The 18198-nt window shown below is 32.8% G+C and overlaps 2 protein-coding genes across 2 annotated transcripts; one reads left to right on the forward strand and one right to left on the reverse strand.

Annotated features, from left to right (window-relative positions):
- Positions 1-7028: 7028 nt before the first annotated feature.
- Positions 7029-8171, forward strand: LOC145042365 (uncharacterized). Its single transcript, XM_078990761.1, has one exon. The coding sequence runs from the start codon at positions 7148-7150 to the stop codon at positions 7979-7981; it is 834 nt and encodes a 277-aa protein (XP_078846887.1). The 5' UTR covers positions 7029-7147; the 3' UTR covers positions 7982-8171.
- A 4564-nt stretch (positions 8172-12735) lies between these two features.
- LOC145042366 (uncharacterized) lies at positions 12736-16800 on the reverse strand. The gene is made up of 2 exons (XM_078990762.1): positions 16254-16800; positions 12736-13001 (listed from the first exon to the last, which is right to left on the reverse strand). The coding sequence occupies exons 1-2, from the start codon at positions 16563-16565 to the stop codon at positions 12909-12911; spliced, it is 405 nt and encodes a 134-aa protein (XP_078846888.1). The 5' UTR covers positions 16566-16800; the 3' UTR covers positions 12736-12908.
- Between the last annotated feature and the right edge of the window lie 1398 nt (positions 16801-18198).

Consider the following 18198-nt stretch of genomic DNA (forward strand, 5'->3'; position numbering starts at 1 on the left):
TCTTCGTATTGATACCTCTGATACAAAGAAAACTGAGTGGGTCAGACTTGGGATCCCGGTGAGCATATAGGGTTTTCAACCCACAATAATATAATTATTATATTCAATTATCAAACAATCAATCCAATTACCCACCCCCATTATCTCCATTTATTTCTTAAAGATTTATCCTAAGAACCGATTACCCTTCTCCCATTCATTCCTAAGGATTTCCCTAAGGAACTGGCATAAAGTCTAGTGCTGCCAAGGTTCTTAGATTACCTCTGGTGAACACGCAGTTCACGATAATTAATGAACACCTAGTTTAAGAACACCTAATGAACACTTAGTTCCAATATTACCCAATGAACACCTAGTTCACAAACACTTAATGAACACTTAGTTCAAATATCCCTGATGGACACTAAGTCCAAATATCTAATGAACACTTAGTTCGAATATACCTGGTGAACCCAATAACCTAAGGAACACAAAGTACGAAAGCTCTAGTTCAAACAATGTGATAATAAAGTATATCTCAATCCTGCAAAACCACTAATATTATAAACACATATAAATCATATTTCTAAAACAATATATCCCATCCTGTCGATCCCCACATACTGACCCTATACAATGATCTTACGAGATCCAGCCTAAGGAATCGATATGAACCACAAACTGACGAAGTTGCTTCGGAAATTCCTTGGCAGCAAATGAGGATCAATAAAGACATCAAATTAGGGGAATGGAATAAGTTTCACCACGAACCTTTGTTCGTAAAAGAAAGAACCACAAGACATTTTAAGTCAGGGGTAGTTATCTAGATAACGATGCCTAGGCATGGCCCGATTATCATGAGGTATTATACCCCCAGACTCTACGTATCCCAGCATCAAACTTTGCCTAGAAGTGGCCTGAATATCATGAGGTATTTCACCCCCCAGACGCACCCTATCCAACAATATAACACCAGACATACCTAACAGTGGTCTATTACCAACACACTTTATTAGGCAGTCTACGAAGTTCCCTTAATTACTTCGTGAAAGAAAACGCTGACATATGAAGCTCGGTCGATCACTTCATAAAAGAAACGCTGACTCCAAATCTCTCTCAAAATAAAAGTATGGGGAAATACTACTACAGTAATCTCGTATGCTCCCGTAACCGACACACAAAAAACTCAAAAAGACTTTGTACATGATAGTACTTATGGCACATTATAGTACTCTGGTATGCGAAAGACTCGTACCCGAGAACATAATAGTACCCTGGCACAAGCAGCACGCAAGACACAGAGCTTTGAAAGAGACTTCGTACATAAAATGTACTTCTGTACATAGGACGTACTCCACCGATCATCAATCTCACAACACTCGTACTCTTAATAAGAGGGTACCCAATGTCCAAACTTAATGGAACTAAACATCCCTATTTAAGTGTTAACCCAACACTAGGCAAGCCTACAATGCCTATAATCAATTTTCAATACTATCTCCGTTTAGGAAACGCTAACTAATGTATACTTAACACAAAGTTTTAAGTAATAATATACACATCTTAACACATATTGGACCATAACTGGTTCGCATGTTGTATATCATCAATTATACATATAACACATGTTTTGAGCAATAGCAAATATTTCACACACATATATATTTCGTACTTAAATCAATACTCGTATTAAAATCACGTTCATAAAAGGGACTATACATATGACACCTTATCGAATGAACTCACAGTTCAAAAATACATAATCCGTACTCCCGGATCTAAAATTTACCTCATTACCTAATCCATATTCCCGGATGTAAAACTAACCTCCTGATCTGATTCATACTCCCAGATCTAAAACAAGTTTATCTCTTTACCCTTTTATCCCATACCAACAATCTCATCTACCCATGTTCTACCCGACGTATTTGTGGATATAAAATACATATACAGTTTAACTCATTAAGACCTATATAATTCATCGATTCCACAATTATCTCAAATAAACAACAATATATACACACATAACACGTATTTCATAGCAAATACTTAATATTTATGTGGAAGAAGAAAGTGACTATACACTCACTTGATCAGAAGATGACCGGACAACACTACTGCTTGTAGAAGTAGTATTCTTCGGTGAAACTGGAAGATCTTCACACACCGGGCTTCTCGCAGGCAGAGCTTCGGCTCGGAAACTCATTTCTTCTCGGGATCTTTGGGCTTCGGGACTCGCTTCGGGTCTTGGGATGATACCGGGGCTTCGGGGGGGTTAAAATAGGGCTTATAGAGGGTATCGGGAGTGGGGGAGAAGAGATTGAGCAACCAAACTCGGCTGCTCCTTGAATTCTATTTATAGGGCTGATTTTATGGATTCACGTCGTGAATCTCAAATATTCACATCGTGAGTTCATTCGTCACTGCATGCGTCATTGCAAGTTGTGTCTGGCAAGCTCCAGAAGTCATAAATACTGAGTTCACGTCGTGAACTCTGACAGTTTTGGGGTTTCGCGGCCCGAACTTCAGAAATTCATAACTTTCACGTACGAACTCCGTTTTCAACGTTATTTATATCCACGCGTAGGTAAAAACAAGATCTACAACTTTCATTCAGACTTCATTGGCCAATTTTGAATTTAATTTTAATGTATTATTGATATATTATTTTTAGTAGGCTGGGACAGGAAAACTCCGTTCGAAATTCATAACTCCTTCATCTGAACTCCATTTTCGTCTGTCTTTGTATCGTTGGACTACTATTGATGAGATCTTCAATTCTTATTTATAAAGTTCTGGGTAAATATCACTCGACCTCAATCTTGATTTTCGGACTACACACTACTAATGTTGAAACTTCGAAAAATCATAACTTCCTCATACGAAGTCAGATTTAGACGTTATTTTTATACACGCTCTCGGTTTAACGTATTCTACGACTTTCATTTAGATCACTACGGACAAATATCACTTTAACGTAAATTCATTATTTACGTCGCGTTGTGTCGTGCCGGTTCTGTCGCGAAACTTCGACAGGTCATAACTTCTTCGTTATAACTTGGATTTCGGCGTTCTTTATATGTACAAAATCCTTGTAACATATACTACAACTTAGTTAATATTAACCCTTATAAATAATCTTCCATCAAAAAGTCATTTTTGATGCTTATCGTCTCTAAATTGAATAGCCCTGATCTACGCGCGTTACACTTATCCCTTTAAAACCATTCCCTTCATCAGCTTCCACCTCCCAAACCGTCCCTTGCTAACCCTAATCCATTGTGTGAGCATTTTTGAGCTTGAGAGTGTGTATTTGTGCTCTTGAAAGAAGGATGAGATAGTGGAATCATCTTGGAAGCTTCAATCAGTTAGAGATCTGGAACTTCCACCTTAGAACCAACCTTTAGAAGGTATAAAGTTAGAAACTTGATGAATGTTTTCCTTGGATCTTGCTTGTTCTTAAGTTTACGCATTTTGGTCCTTTAGTCTTGGTGTTCATGAGTATGGCTTACTCTAAACCATAAGAGCTATACTTTCAAATGTTTTTAGGTGTTAAGAGCCATAACAATGTGATCTTGTTCCTTTTCTTTCCTCCATGCAAGAGTTATGGTGTTTGGTTTGAGTATTAAGTTAGGGTTTTGGTTTTTGGACCATATCTAGCCAAGGAAAGTCATAAAGGTGGAAACTTTATGACATATAATGATATTTGGGTAGATATCTAAACTTTGGACGTTAAATCTTAATGGATTAAGCACTTAACAATAAAAAATTAGATTCAGTCTGAGTACGTTGGGCGTACCAGGGTGTACGTTGCGCGTACTAGCCAAGGGCCCCGTAATTTTGATGGATCGCGACTACGCTCAACATAGTGACTAAGTACGCCCCGCGTGCTCAGTCTGTGTTGAATTCCCTTTGACTTTTGAATTTTTGACTTTGAGTTTAACTAGGATTTTAACCAAGTTTGACTTGGGGGCATTTTCGGTATTTTAAGTAGTAGTTTGATTTCAGGTCACTGTTTATTTTATAGGTGATCGGTAGAGACAACAGTTGGAGCAATGATATATTTAGTACATTTCAGACTGTGAGGTCAGTTTTTCTCATTGTACTCATGGGTCGAAGGCACGAATGTAGGTCGACTAGGTTATATATCCTGGTATATAGGATCTTGCAATGCTGTAGTGATTTGTTAGATATGCATGATTATCTGTTTGTTGGTTATATGATATTTGTTGCATATGTTGACGTAGTGCGGTTGGGTTGAGGCAATATTGCTTTGTGTGGAAGCTGAAAAAACCTAAGAGTAAGCCAGACATGAGTTATGGGCAAAAAATGCAAGCCAAAATTTATGTTATGGGCTTGGGAGCAATCCAGACATGATATGTGGGCCAGGTAGGCAAACCAGATTCATGCTGTGGGCTCAAGGGTAATCCAGTCCGATGGTTGTGGACCCACTATGCATGCTGTTATATGTTGTGTGGTGGTATATTGGGGAGACTTACTAAGGTTTGGCTTACAGTTTAAGTGTGTTATGTTTCATGTACTTCTGATGATTGGGGCAAGGTGAAGGCGTGATCGTACAAATCCTTCAGTGAAATGATTTTGTAGATTTCATGATACTCTGATTTTGAGATATTTGTACTTGATATTTGGTTCTTATGACTTGGGTGTTGATTGAAACAACGATTTTTACAAAATTGAAAGAATAAAAATATTATTGTGATTTTTTTAGGTGTTACATGTATACAAGGAATATCTTGTAACACTTGTAGTTCAACTTCTTATTATCTAGTTTCTTCGACAACACCATGAACCTCTTCTATAAGTTTTTTCACAACTTTATGAACTTCATCCATGTTTTTTGGAACATACAATTCAACTTTTTCTCACTATTCTTTTTGTTTTTCCACAACTGATTCTTCATTATGATGGTATTCCGATATTTTTTGATGATAAATCGATTGATATATCATCTTTTACTATGAGTAATTTTTTTTTTTATGTTTAGAATAACTTGATTCGAATTTTCTAGTTAAAGACATCTTTTCTAAAAAAAATCAATGTTAATAACTTAACATTATATACTTGTAATATTTATCAAAAAGTTAATGTTGAGAATAGTTAGATCATCAAACAAATTTTTTGTTTTCTAATCATTCTAAGTATTATATTATATTATATAAATATTAGTAGCCAAAAAAATAAAAAGCTCATTACCCCCTCCCCGGCCGAATCTAAAATCCACTTATGCCCTACTCTGATCCTTTGTACCATACACTAAAATGCTAAAGTAATAAAACATAGTGATAGTCATAAATACAATTCACAAGACACTATATTATACAAAAGTACAAACCGAAAACATTGTTTTTGATTTTCTCTATTTTATTATTCATTAACTTCATTCTGAATTTATAAATAAATCATTCAAATAAAAATGAGCATCTAGCTTGGGAGAGAAAATAGTTAAGCACGTTGTGACTTTGAAAATTTAAAGAGATAAAAGATACTAATATGTAGTCAGGAAGTCAGTTAGAGAACTTAGAGGAGGAAAAGATGACTACCAAAGACTCATTAAGATATCAATATTTAAAATAACAAAAAGGTAGTTTCCGACGAGAAAGACAAGCAATTTCGACAATCTACCGATATTGTTATCTTGTTTGTTAGGGTTCGATATTTTTAATGAGTTTTATAAAAATTTGTAACGTTTTCTTAAACTTATGTTAGAAACATATATATGTATTTTTTTGATATAGATATTTTCCTTAAATTGTTGATAAATAATAGAATTTATGATAAGATTTTGATTTATTGATTTTGTTGATTTTTTTTCATAATTAAAATTACTTAAAGATTGCAACCAAATATTACATTATCTGTATAGCTAAATGCTATGTTTCTTTAATAAGAACACATAAAATGTATTTATGAAAAATACCAACACAATTACCATATATTTGTCCCTAAATTCGAAGGCCCCAAGCAACCATACCACTCGGAAACCCCATGGCTGCCATTGATAGTAATCAACAACAATACAAGTAACCATAATGTGATTGCAACTCATTGGAATTAATTACAGAAATCCAAGGTTTCTCTAATTGTCATTTCTCCGTGATGGACATCATTTTTACTAAAGCAAATATCCTTTCGGGTATTTATGAACTCATGCAATAGATGACCATTATATGTCACATATCACGAGCTTTACATTTACATGTTAGTAAATTTTTAATGGTCATCATATGTAACATATCACGAGCTTTACATTTACCTGTTGTAAATTTTGGATTTGATCCAAGACCCGAATAGGATGAGTGATTTACCTTAAGCTCTTTCTAGAACATAGGACCCAACAATATTGTTATTCTACATACATATATGCTTGAAATTTTGAGTATAATAATTGGATTATGTTACTAAAAAATCCATCGATATGTAATTATTTTAATACGTGATTTGTGAAAGTTACTTGTTAGGTTTGACGACACCACTAACATCATCAAAGATGGTTACTTGCTAGGTTATTCCTTTTAATTGTGGCATTTTTTGCTAGGTTTGAGTTTGTTATTTGATTATGTCATATAGTCAAATAAATATATCACGCTAGGAAAAATATATGCTTTTTTCTAAATTCTTTGATCATTTGGATTTTTTTTTTCCTTTGAGAAATAAAACCTTATGTATTACAAAAGATTATCTAAGAACCGAATAAATGAGAAAATAAATAATTGATAACATGTGAAAAGGTTTTGCTTTAGCAAAGAAAACAAAATGTCATCCTATCCTTTATAGTTTATACCTATAGCGTTGTCTACTATATATTTTATTTACACTTTTTTATTTGGATTAGATTTTAGAAATAAAATGTTAGAATACATAAAAATATAAATATAAACGAAATATGTTAAAAACAAATTAATAAACATACGCTACTGTTTTTTCGTTATAAATTATAACCCAAAAAACTTAAAATACCATTTTTATTACACATTACTTTTTTTCTTTTTAACCTCTCTTAAAATACCATTTTTATCACTAGTTTCCAAACACAAAGTTATCGCCTCAAATTGCTCCAATTTAATGCACCAACCTTAAGCAAGTTAGCATTTCTTATCCCCAAATTCAACTGTACTCTTCAGACCCCACCACCAAATCCTCCTTCCCAATGGGTTGCTGTCTAGGCACCACCGCCGCAAACCACCGTCAACCGGATAAATCCAAGCTCAAAACAGAGCCTAGACCTGCTTCCCACTCTCCTCCACCGGCATTCGAAGAAGAGACGGTAAAGGAAGTCCTTTCTGAAACCCCCATCGTCCCCAAAACTCCACCGACAGTCGTCGTAGACCGCCCACAGATTCTTCAATCGGAGGAACGCAGCGCCGTTGATTTAACGAAAAAACCATCAGAGGAAGTTCAAGAAAATGTTTCCGAGATGTCGGAAATGTATAGTTACAGTGAGAGCTTCTCTGCTGCAACAACGGCGACGGTGGCGGATGCTAAGAAAGACGAAATCGAGATGGACGACGAAGGTGAAGTCACCCAGAAAGTGAAAATCAGGTCTCCGCCGGCCAAGAGGGTTGTCAGAAAACGTCCGATGGTGACTTCAGGCGAACTTGCTGGGAAGAAGGAACGAGTCACTAGACCTGCGGCTAGAAGGCAAATGGCTCCTTCTCCGGAGAAAAAACGTCAGTCGCCGTCGAGGACTACGACGAACGTACAACGCCAACGAAATGTAGGACAACCCAATGATGCCCGGAGAGAAGTCACGGCTCGGAGGTCGAGGTCACCGGCAGTGCGTGGTGAAGCAGGTCAAAGTCGGAAAATAAGGGACAGAAGTCCCGCTGAGAAATCCAGTGACGTGATACCTGTTAACACCGTGGAAAGTGAAGAAAAGATTACGGTGGAAAAGGCCGACGACGGTGCCGCCTCGCCGGAGCCGCAGACAACCGAGTCGTTGGAAAACCCTCTTGTTTCCCTAGAGTGCTTCATTTTCCTATAGTGCCAGGTCGCCGACTTAGACGACGCCGTTTGCCTTTTTTTTTTTTTTTTTTTTTTTGATGAAATGTACTTACTTATTTTTCATCGAAATTATATTTTTTGGGTTGTAAATATCGTATTTACTATTTAGTACTTTTTAATTAGGAAAATGCTACAAAAGCTTTTAAATTTGCTTCCTTTTTTTTGACGAATTTACCATAACAGTTTTTTTTATTTTTTTTTATTTTATAAATTAAGTTTAAACTTGCAAAGTTTGTTTTTTGTTTTTTTTTTCCTTCAAAGTTGGCATGAAATCACATAACCATTTCTTTGGCTGGTTATCTATGGTGTGGGTTGTGTATCGTGAGTAGTGTGCGAGGTAGGGCACCACCCACATGTATACCTAGCAATTCATGACACGGAATAACCGAATATGTGAGAAACACGACACAACATGACATACATGATATAGATATATTTTTAAAATTAAGATAAAACTTATTTTTTATCATGCGATTATTTCGTATCAAATTTGTGGTTGATATGTTTTCATGAAATTAATATATATAAATTGTCGGGTCTACTCATGAAACATATATAAAAAAGTTGGGACTGACTTTTATAACGAACCTTCGGCTCGAGATCAAGCTTGTTTATTAAATGAACTTATTTTAGGCTCGAGCTTGAGTTCATTACAACTCAACTTGTTAATTTCGAGCTTTTAACAATCTGAGTTTGGATAACTCGCGAGTAGCTCGTATCATTTGCATCCATAACAATATGTTTCCTTAATAAATGAGAGATACGTTGAAAAGAATTAAAAAAAAAAAAAAAGTTTCTTGTTAGGAGAATGTCTCTTCAACCAAAAACGAAGTTGTTTAATGCAAGTGTAGTGATTGTTCGTCGTTCGGTGCAAGTGTGGTGTTTGTTCGTACAATTTCGGTCGGAAGAACATGGGACACCTTAGGTAGAAGGTTTTGAGCTTTCTTTAATTTTAAGGTAGATTTTTTTTTTTCTAACTTTTGAAGAGTTCTTAGTTAAATAACCTTACTCTTTTGGTAGTACCTTAAAAGATAATTGCAATTTTTAAAAAATAGATTGACCCACCAAGTTGAAGTTATGAAAGAGAAGATGGGTAAAGTAAAAGTTTAGGATGATATTATACCTATCAATTTCATATAAATTGTCAAATCATGAGATATTGTTATTGTGTGTTTTTATTATTACTATTTTTTGTATTTGCTTTATATGGGAGTGAAATGTAGTTTTGTGTAGAAGATGATATGTAAATGTACTTTGTTATGTCTGAAATTGTAATGTATTTATGTTGTCATTGAGTAAATAATGTTGTACTTTGGCTATAATTGAACATATGTCAATGTATTTTGTATGTAATTAAACAAATGGTAAGGTACTTTGAGTTAAACAAACGAATAACATTATTAGGGTTAGCCATTACAAAAGCTTTAATGTTACTAACATGCAACAACCATCCAATTGTACCAAAACTATAAACAAATTTTCAAAAAAAGAAAAAAAAAACAACCATCTTGATAACAAAAAAAACAAGATAATTAATGTTACAAGTAGTGGGTGTATCAAAAAAATAAAATAAAATAAAATAGCGCTAGCTAAATATATGCCCAAGTAAACTATCCCATTACCACCATCTTTGTTATAAATAAATAAAAAAAAATAAAAAAAACTTTTTTTCAGTTTAATATCTCATATGGTTTCCTTTTCTTATTGTTGAACGAAAGTTGTTTCTCGTGGCCTTTAGCATCAACTCCATTCCATACATCATCACCTACATTACCCTTATCGAATTTTGCTTCATGTGTTTGAGCATCACAATCACCCTCATCAACATCACCTTGACCATCATCATCTTCATTTAGTTCATGTTTTTGATGTATAGATATATAGCGTAAGTAATAGGACAAATGTAGAAATGTTTCATAATTTAAAAAGATAATGACTTTAGTATTACCAACACAACCGGTTGCATGTTAATTATGATGTATAATTTGTTATGTCTATTGCTTTCAATTTCCTCATTTTGTACCGTGACTCTAGTAACATGATAAGTTCATCACTACCTTAAGGACATTATCATATGCATTGCCCTCATCAAACTCAGGTTCAATAGTAGCAACTTTATAACATAATCCTTAGATTGACTAACATCAACAGTTTGAGTTCATTATCACCCTCATATAGACCCAAAATTTTAAACTTTCGTTAATATTTATGGGTATCAAACTATCAATCACGCCTTTAACTTGGAATTATATTTCTTTGTACATTTATGTTGCATAAAGTTTAAATGGGCATAAGTTCTTTTCTTTCCTTTTTCCCTTTCTTGCTACAATCCTTGTAGTGCCACACTTCTCAAAGTAAATATGATAACAACTTGAGACTACATAGTTTGCGATACAAAAATTGAGTTGCACAAGGGACTCACAAATATCACCAATCATTAGTTTCATTTTGTTTCATTCGGTAGTTAGATCGTAAATCATGTATTTGGTACTTATTTCCTCCTCATCATCCTTCACGTTGCCAATCACTAGCATGGTAAACTTGAGCTCTAATTTCATCACTTATACTTGTATTACGTAAATTTTCATCACTCAATTAAAATATTAAGAAATATGTCCTTATACTTATCTATTGTTGTAACGGATTATTCCTCTAGTCCATGATTCATGTAACATGAAGCTCCAAGTTCACTTCATTCGATCCAAAAACGGTTTGTATAAACCAACATATGGGTTCTTGGAATAATCCACTAATGAAGCCATTTCTAACACATACACACCATTACACCACCAAAAGCCCTTACATTATAAAATACCTTTCACTAAAACCCAAATAACCGGTTACATTACTTGATGACCTGATAACCGAATGACCTGGCATAAAAAAAGACCCACGTGAATAAACTTAAAGCCCCCCCTTTAATACGTTGACCAGACATTAAAGGATAACTTCACAATCAGTTAGAACCAAAACAAAACATAAGGAATTAGGGTTTATCCCGTCTTGCTACTTCATCTTTCTACTTCAGAACCCATATAAAAAAAAATTGTGTCAGTAGTAGCCAAAAATTATCCTATAAAATGATCAAAATACCACAATTAAAGAAAGATAACAAAAATTACATTAATTGAACATATGTCAATGTATTTTGTATGTAATTAAACAAATGGCAAGGTACTTTGAATTAAACAAACGAATAACATTATTAGGGTTAACCATTACAAAAGCTTTAATGTTACTAACATGCAGCATCATCCAATTGTACCAAATGTATAAGAAGAGAGGCGAGCCGAGAGAAGAAACGACGATTAAACTAGAAAAACAAAAAAACAAAAAACATAACATAAATGAAGACAGCGGTAATGAGATTGGTAGAGCTCTAACGATGACAGCTAACCACTGCTTGTCAGAGAATGAGAGAGAAGAAGCGACGGCCAACAGTGGTTCCTTTGTATAAGAAGAGAGGAGTAGCGGCGACGATAACGATCATGCAACCAATGGCAGAGGGGTCCGGAGAAAGGCACCGAAAAAGAAAGAGGGCTTGAGCTGCGGCAGATTGAGCCAATTCCGGTGAGATCGACGACTGCAATGTTGATAAAGAAAGAAACTATTACAAATCAGAATCTGCCCGACAGAGAAGGTGTGTAACAGTTTTAAGGGTTTAACGACCATGCTGAATGACACATCAACAGATATAACCTAATAAGAGAAAAGTTACTTGATAAATATCAATTTTGAGAAACTTTACGATTTAAGACTTCCACACAAAAACTTCGATGTTGGGTAAATTCATCAAAAAAAAAATAGCAAACTTAAAGACCTTTGTGGTATTTTCCCTTTTCTAATCAGCAATTAAGTCCCATTTTTAGTTAAGATGGTATTTTGATCATTTTATAGGATAATTTTTTTCACTCATTTATTTAAATATGTATCTCTGTGTGCAAAAATTAGTCTTGGGGGCGGACGATATTTAGACCACGCTATACTATGTTTAGTTATCAATTTAATTTTGTTGATAAAAAATGAGTGTTAGTTTTTTTTTTTTTTTTTTTTTTTTTTTTTTTTTTTTTTTTTTTCTCGCATGTTATATTGTGTGCCAAATACATTCGAAATAGTTTAATCTTTTGCACAAAAGATGTACGTAATATTTGCAATTTTTGTTCCGGTGTTTGTCTCAATCTCAATTGTTGGTGTAAGGCACGACAAACACATAACAAATGGTTATGTAATATTGTAATGCAATATGAAACAAGTAAGGCCCACATGATATAGTTTGTTATTGAAACAAGTAAGGCCCACATGATATAGTCTGTTTTATTTTCCCTTTATCAATTACACACTAACGTTTCATTTCTTTACAATTTTGTACAACAATGTTTGGCCATGCATCGATTTATGCAAAAATATTTAATATTTCTTCCAATTTATGCAAAAACATGTTCTTAGATAAATTTGCAATGCTTAGTAACAAAATATGCAACATTATCACACAATCATTTACCTCATTGGCTCGATTGGCGAGATACCTACTATAAAAAGACATCATTCAACACTGTTTCACTTTTTGCAATATATTTAACCAAAACAAATTATTTACCACGCTTCAAAACATATTACATGTGAAATACTAATATTGCATATCTTGGCCCTACATCAAAACGTTATCATTTGTTTTGTCTAGAAAACAACTTGTTACATAAATAAAACATTTAAACCTAATACATATTTATCAAATTAACCAACTAAGTTATTTGCTTAAATAAACGATAAAATGATGGCGCGTTGTCTTTTATGTAGCACTTTGTATAGTATGCAAATACATGATTTTAAATAAACATAAAAAAAATACACAAAATAAATATAAAAACACATGAACCCAAAAAATAAAATTCCTCTAAACATGTTCTTTACTTGTTTACTGAAGGGACAGGATTCGCGATAAAAGTCGGGGTTTCTTCTCCGGGCATTAATACAGAAACTTCTCTTGCATAAATATTAGCCTGCATGCACTCGTAACAAGTAAAAAAGAACAAGGCTTAAATGTAAGAAATAATTTTCTAAAAGTATTTAAAAATTGACCGAAATAATTGGTATATTTTTTATTCATCGTATATGAAAAATCAATATAGTTAAAGGCTACCATAGGAGAGGATCATTAGAAGGCATTTTTGACTTTAACCACTCTTATATTACCATATTAAATTATTAATACATAAGACAATATGTTGGGTTAAAATTAATCTATAATAATCAATAAAAGACAGACGACATGAAGACGTTTGACTTCTTTTATCCTCAAATCATGGATAAGATTTTATTTAATAAAATAAGTTTCTGTACATACCGTCATCATATGGAAACTTACGGATTTAACATTCGCTTCGATGTTACATATTTGGCTATTGCATATTGTATTTTACAACTAACTTTTTTTATCAAGACATTACATCTCGAAAAGATTTATCCAATTATAAATTTGTTTACAGATGATATTGATATAACCAAGATAGATATATCAAAAAATATAATACTATTATAATAGAGAAAAATAAAAGTTAAATGATAAGGAATGAGTGAAAAATGTATGTTATTTTGATGTTGTACCTAAAAGTCACATGGGGTTGGTAATAAACAATAATGTTTTTAGGGTACCAAGATTGAAGGAGATATTAAAAGTAGAAAAAGTTTTGTTTGGTTTACTAATTGAAACTTGGACATCACCACATGTTTGTAGGCTAAATAGGTGACCTCTTGGTCCTAACAAATCATAAAAAGCAAACACACCATTATACTCTATTCAACTTGTTTAATAATTCCCCTTTTTATTAATATTTTATTAACTCTCTTTAAAGGAAAAGAACCATTTTATAACTATAAAAAAAGATAATAGTTGGTAATGTACTTTATTTTTTAACCGATAACAACATCAAACATGTATTTTTTGGACAATCTATTCTTTTTATTATACATTGTTATGTATCGGTTAGAAACGAAAGTGTGTTGATATTATATATAAATATGTTGCTTTTATGTGTAAGGAAATTTAAGTAGATTGTTATCGTGAGTAATAAATAAATTACATTCTCCAAGTTTAAAGTAACATATTGTATATTGTTGTCTAGTATCATTAAAAATGTATATTGGTATTATAGGTAAAGAAATGTAAATGCATTGCTATTACGAGTAAATAATATAACAAAATAGCTTAATTAATGAAAAGAGTAATGTAGGTTGTAATTTATTGCAATTTGTCCTTATGATTATATAGTACATAAAACTCTGAGGCAAATATTAAGTAAATGTATCAAGTACGATGACCACACGACAATCCAAGAATTTAATTTTTGAAAATTTGCTGATAATGCCAACATTTTATTGGGTTTTTGAATTTCATCAACTAAAGGGGAATTATCGTTACTTTTTCTTAATTTGTTTTTTTTTTTTTTTATATTGGGTAACTTATATGACATTATGATGGCGGTGGACGTTTATCTAAAGGTGGTCCACAAAATGAAAGTTGACGATGTAAAAGTAAGGAAACATTTAAATTTGTTGTCAGTAACAAAATAATATTTGTAGTTAAATGCACATGAAGCGTCAATTAAACAATAATTTGAAAATGAAAGAACATTTATTTATTTATGTTTTTATATTAAAAAAAGTTCTATGTATTTCGGTTAATTTTTTTTTTCAGTTACCCGGTTCTAATACCACGGAAAAGATGTAGCAAGTAGCAACACACACTCCCTATTTTTTGATTGATTGAGCACCAAACTATTTTTGTTTGTTTATTGAGTCACTGAACTAATATTATAATGAAATAAAATTGTAGTTAAACGATTAAGTAGATAAAATAATGAAAGTATGTTGTAGTTTTATGTATTTCAAAAGAACTCGTAGCTAATCAAATGGTGTTTTTAAGGATAAAATTATACAATGGTTTAATTATTAAAATAAAACAGTCAAACGACTAAATCAATAAAATAGTCACTGATTTTCTGTTTTTGCCTATCACTTTTGAAGAGAAACTAATGATTACTTAAAAAAGACAGAAATACAAATACAAAATAAAACTGGTGTTAATAATAATAATAAATAGAAAACACATGGAGTAGATGACTAACATTTTGCATCATGCTAAATTCTAACCTTTTTATGTGTGTATTATAGCATAATACTCACATTTTTTTTAATCACAATATGGTAGTTTCAGAAAAAAAAAAATCCATTAAAAATATTCTATTTTGAAAAATCGATTCATTTATAAAATATGCTTTTGTATTTGAATGGCATAGTTATAGTTAGACAGATTTTCCAAAGCACATTGTTATCACAAGAATAAGTGAAAATAAGATGCGATAATAAACAAATTAATAAAACTACATTGTTATTTCTGACGTTTAACCCTTTAATTAACTAATATATTTCACGAACATAACTATTTTATTCACAATTTTGATACCAACTCGTGTGTTTTCTTTTGCTTTGAATGATGATTGTTTAAAAACATAATACTGACTTTTAAAACATTAATTCCCCGATTTAATTTTATCTTTAAAGTTTAATCTCAAATCTTCTCTTGTCTAATCTTTATCAGTTATCTCCCTTTTCCGTCCCTTTGGACAAAATCATATGGAAAAATTCCCAAAATCTACTTTTGAATCCACTAACAGCAATTATTCACTCACTAAACACATTCAATTGTGAAAAAAAATGAAATAAAGTCTTAATTCCTGTTTTATTAATTATCAGAATGATTCGAACCCAATGTCCTTCCAACTTGAACATCTCATTATAATTCTCCCTAAAAGGAATAAAATACTTTTTTTTTTTACGAATTATGTTGGCGTTTATACTTTTATATTAACTTAACAACGACAAAAACTTAATCTGATAAGTTAAGTTATACAATTAGAATTATAAATGTGTTTCTTTACTTAATGTGATAGAGAATTAGAGATAAATATGGAATTTTTTTTTAAAAGAACAACTTAATAAGAAAGACATTTCCTATTAAGTCTCAACTTTTAACAGTTTGCCCTAATTTGTTTTCTCAAATATACTACTATCATTTTTTCAAAATAGAAAATCTTGCAATTTAAAAAAAAAAAAAAAAAACAAACAAACAAACAACGATAATATATCAAAAAAGGAAAAAAGGCTACGTTGTCCCATAAATTAGCATACAAATAAAAAATAAAATTGAAAGAATTTTTATTTTTGGGGAAATGCAGAGGAGGAGGATAACGTACTTTTGGAGATGGAAATTCCAGTTTCCCATGGGCAACCATTTGTGACTCGAGATCTCCACGATTACGAGCGGCGGTGGCTGCGGCGGCGGAGGAAGGTGGCCGGAGAAACCTTTCAAACAGAGCCATGGCAAGGAACATAGAAATGAGAATTGCAGTAGCGACAAGTCCAAACGACACCGCACTGACCGAGTTATCGAAATTCCTCCAATGTTGATCGTCTTCACCAACACCTCTACCTACAAGTGTACAACTGGTACTTCTGCTTGTACTACAACTGCTCAATGGAGCTACACTTGGTGATGGTGTTCTCATTCTCTTTCTCTCTCATCACCAATGAAGCACACACAGCAAAGTATTTTCTACTGACGGAGATGCAGATCGAGATCGAAAGGAAACCAGATGTTGAATTTGTATGGAGATTGATTTGGTTTTTTGGTTGATGAAAGTTTGAGGATCTGTGAGAAGGAAAATGGGGTTTTTGAGGTGTTGCAGGAGAGAAGGACGAGGTTATGAACTTCAGGGTAAAATCTGTTTTCTTTGAAGCCAAAGTAATGTCACGAGAATGAATAATTATTAAAATCAAAATTAAAAAAAAAAAAAATTATGTTTTGTTTTTTTTCGTATAATCGTGTTTGTTTGTTTTTTTAGGACACCTTAAAACTCCCAAATGAAAATTATAATTTTTATTTGTAGAAGAGTTTTTGACATAAATAAAATTTTTTTTTAAATATGTACACGTAGATATAAGTTAAAATTAAAATATAATGATGATAAAGTATTTTTTTCTAAACTATAATTAAACTATAATTATCAAACGTTAAAAACCATTTAGTTTTTAATATCAAATGTACTGTTTAAATTTTTTAATTGGTAAAAACTCTTTTTTATATATACATGTAGACAAAAAAAATTCTACTACATATTACAAGTTTTTCAGCGTTCTTGTAACATTCAAAATCTTGAAGTATTATTTCTTATATTATTTGTTAAGTTTTGCATTAAATGAACAGTCACGAGACGTGGCACCACCACCACATGGTATGACAAGGTTGACTGCGAAGCTTATCTTGAATCCTACAATGTGACAACGTGGTGACCTGTTATGATTAAAACCCTAATTTTGCGGGCTTGAGCCCTATTTAAATGAAGTGATGGCTAGGGTTTCCTCCACCTTCAGCCTCCATCACCTCCTAATCGACCCTTGAAGCAAACCCTAGCCTCTTGGGGCTTTTGTGTTCATTTTGCAAGCTTTTGGTGGTTTTGAAGGAAGAAGAAGAAGAGTTGGTGCCTTAGTTCAGCTAGAAAACTTGTCCCTAACTTATGTACATCTTCTGGACTCTTTGTAAGTCCTCAAGTTTCCACATTTTATAGCTTTCCTCCTTAGATCTAGGTTTTATGTCATGTTTTGGTCCCTATGATTTGAAGAGATAAAGTTTGCAACTTTATGGTTTCTCTGAATCCCTTGAGCATCATATCTTATATATCTAGGAATTGGTGGTGGTTTGAAGACCTTGCATAAGATCTAGGTCATACTTCTTCATTTTTTACCATGTTTGTAACAACCCAAAAACCAGAGAAAATTTTTCATTTTTAAATAAGGTTACAATCATAAGTTTAATACAAAAATCCAATACATAATCATCATTTAAAATCATCAAAGTGTCAGTAACAGGGAATGTGGAAAATAATGGAGAGTGAATATTGCGCCATCAAGTCGGGTCATTCCCTTTAGAACCTGAAGTACCTGAAATCACAATACAAATTGTAAGCTAACGCTTAGTGAGTTTTCCCAAAATATCACATACTAGACAAACCAATGGGCCCCGCCTTGGGGTTCATTCCAACCCGATCACAAGTATGGACCCCTGCCCTGGGGTATATTTCAACCCAACATGTCATAGTATTTTAACCCGACATATCATATTGGCCCCCTCCATGGGGTGTG

Source organism: Lactuca saligna, chromosome 4 (assembly GCF_052625555.1).
Source record: "Lactuca saligna cultivar CGN05327 chromosome 4, ASM5262555v1, whole genome shotgun sequence".
Taxonomy (NCBI): domain Eukaryota; kingdom Viridiplantae; phylum Streptophyta; class Magnoliopsida; order Asterales; family Asteraceae; genus Lactuca; species Lactuca saligna.

Bases quoted from the DNA above. Each gene is read 5' to 3' on its own strand.
- LOC145042365 (XM_078990761.1), top strand. From the start codon at position 7,148: ATGGGTTGCTGTCTAGGCACCACCGCCGCAAACCACCGTCAACCGGAT.
- LOC145042366 (XM_078990762.1), bottom strand. From the start codon at position 16,565: ATGAGAACACCATCACCAAGTGTAGCTCCATTGAGCAGTTGTAGTACA. The intron at 13,002-16,253 runs GTACGTTATCCT...GAGTGCATGCAG, and splicing joins TGGAATTTCCATCTCCAAAA to GCTAATATTTATGCAAGAGA.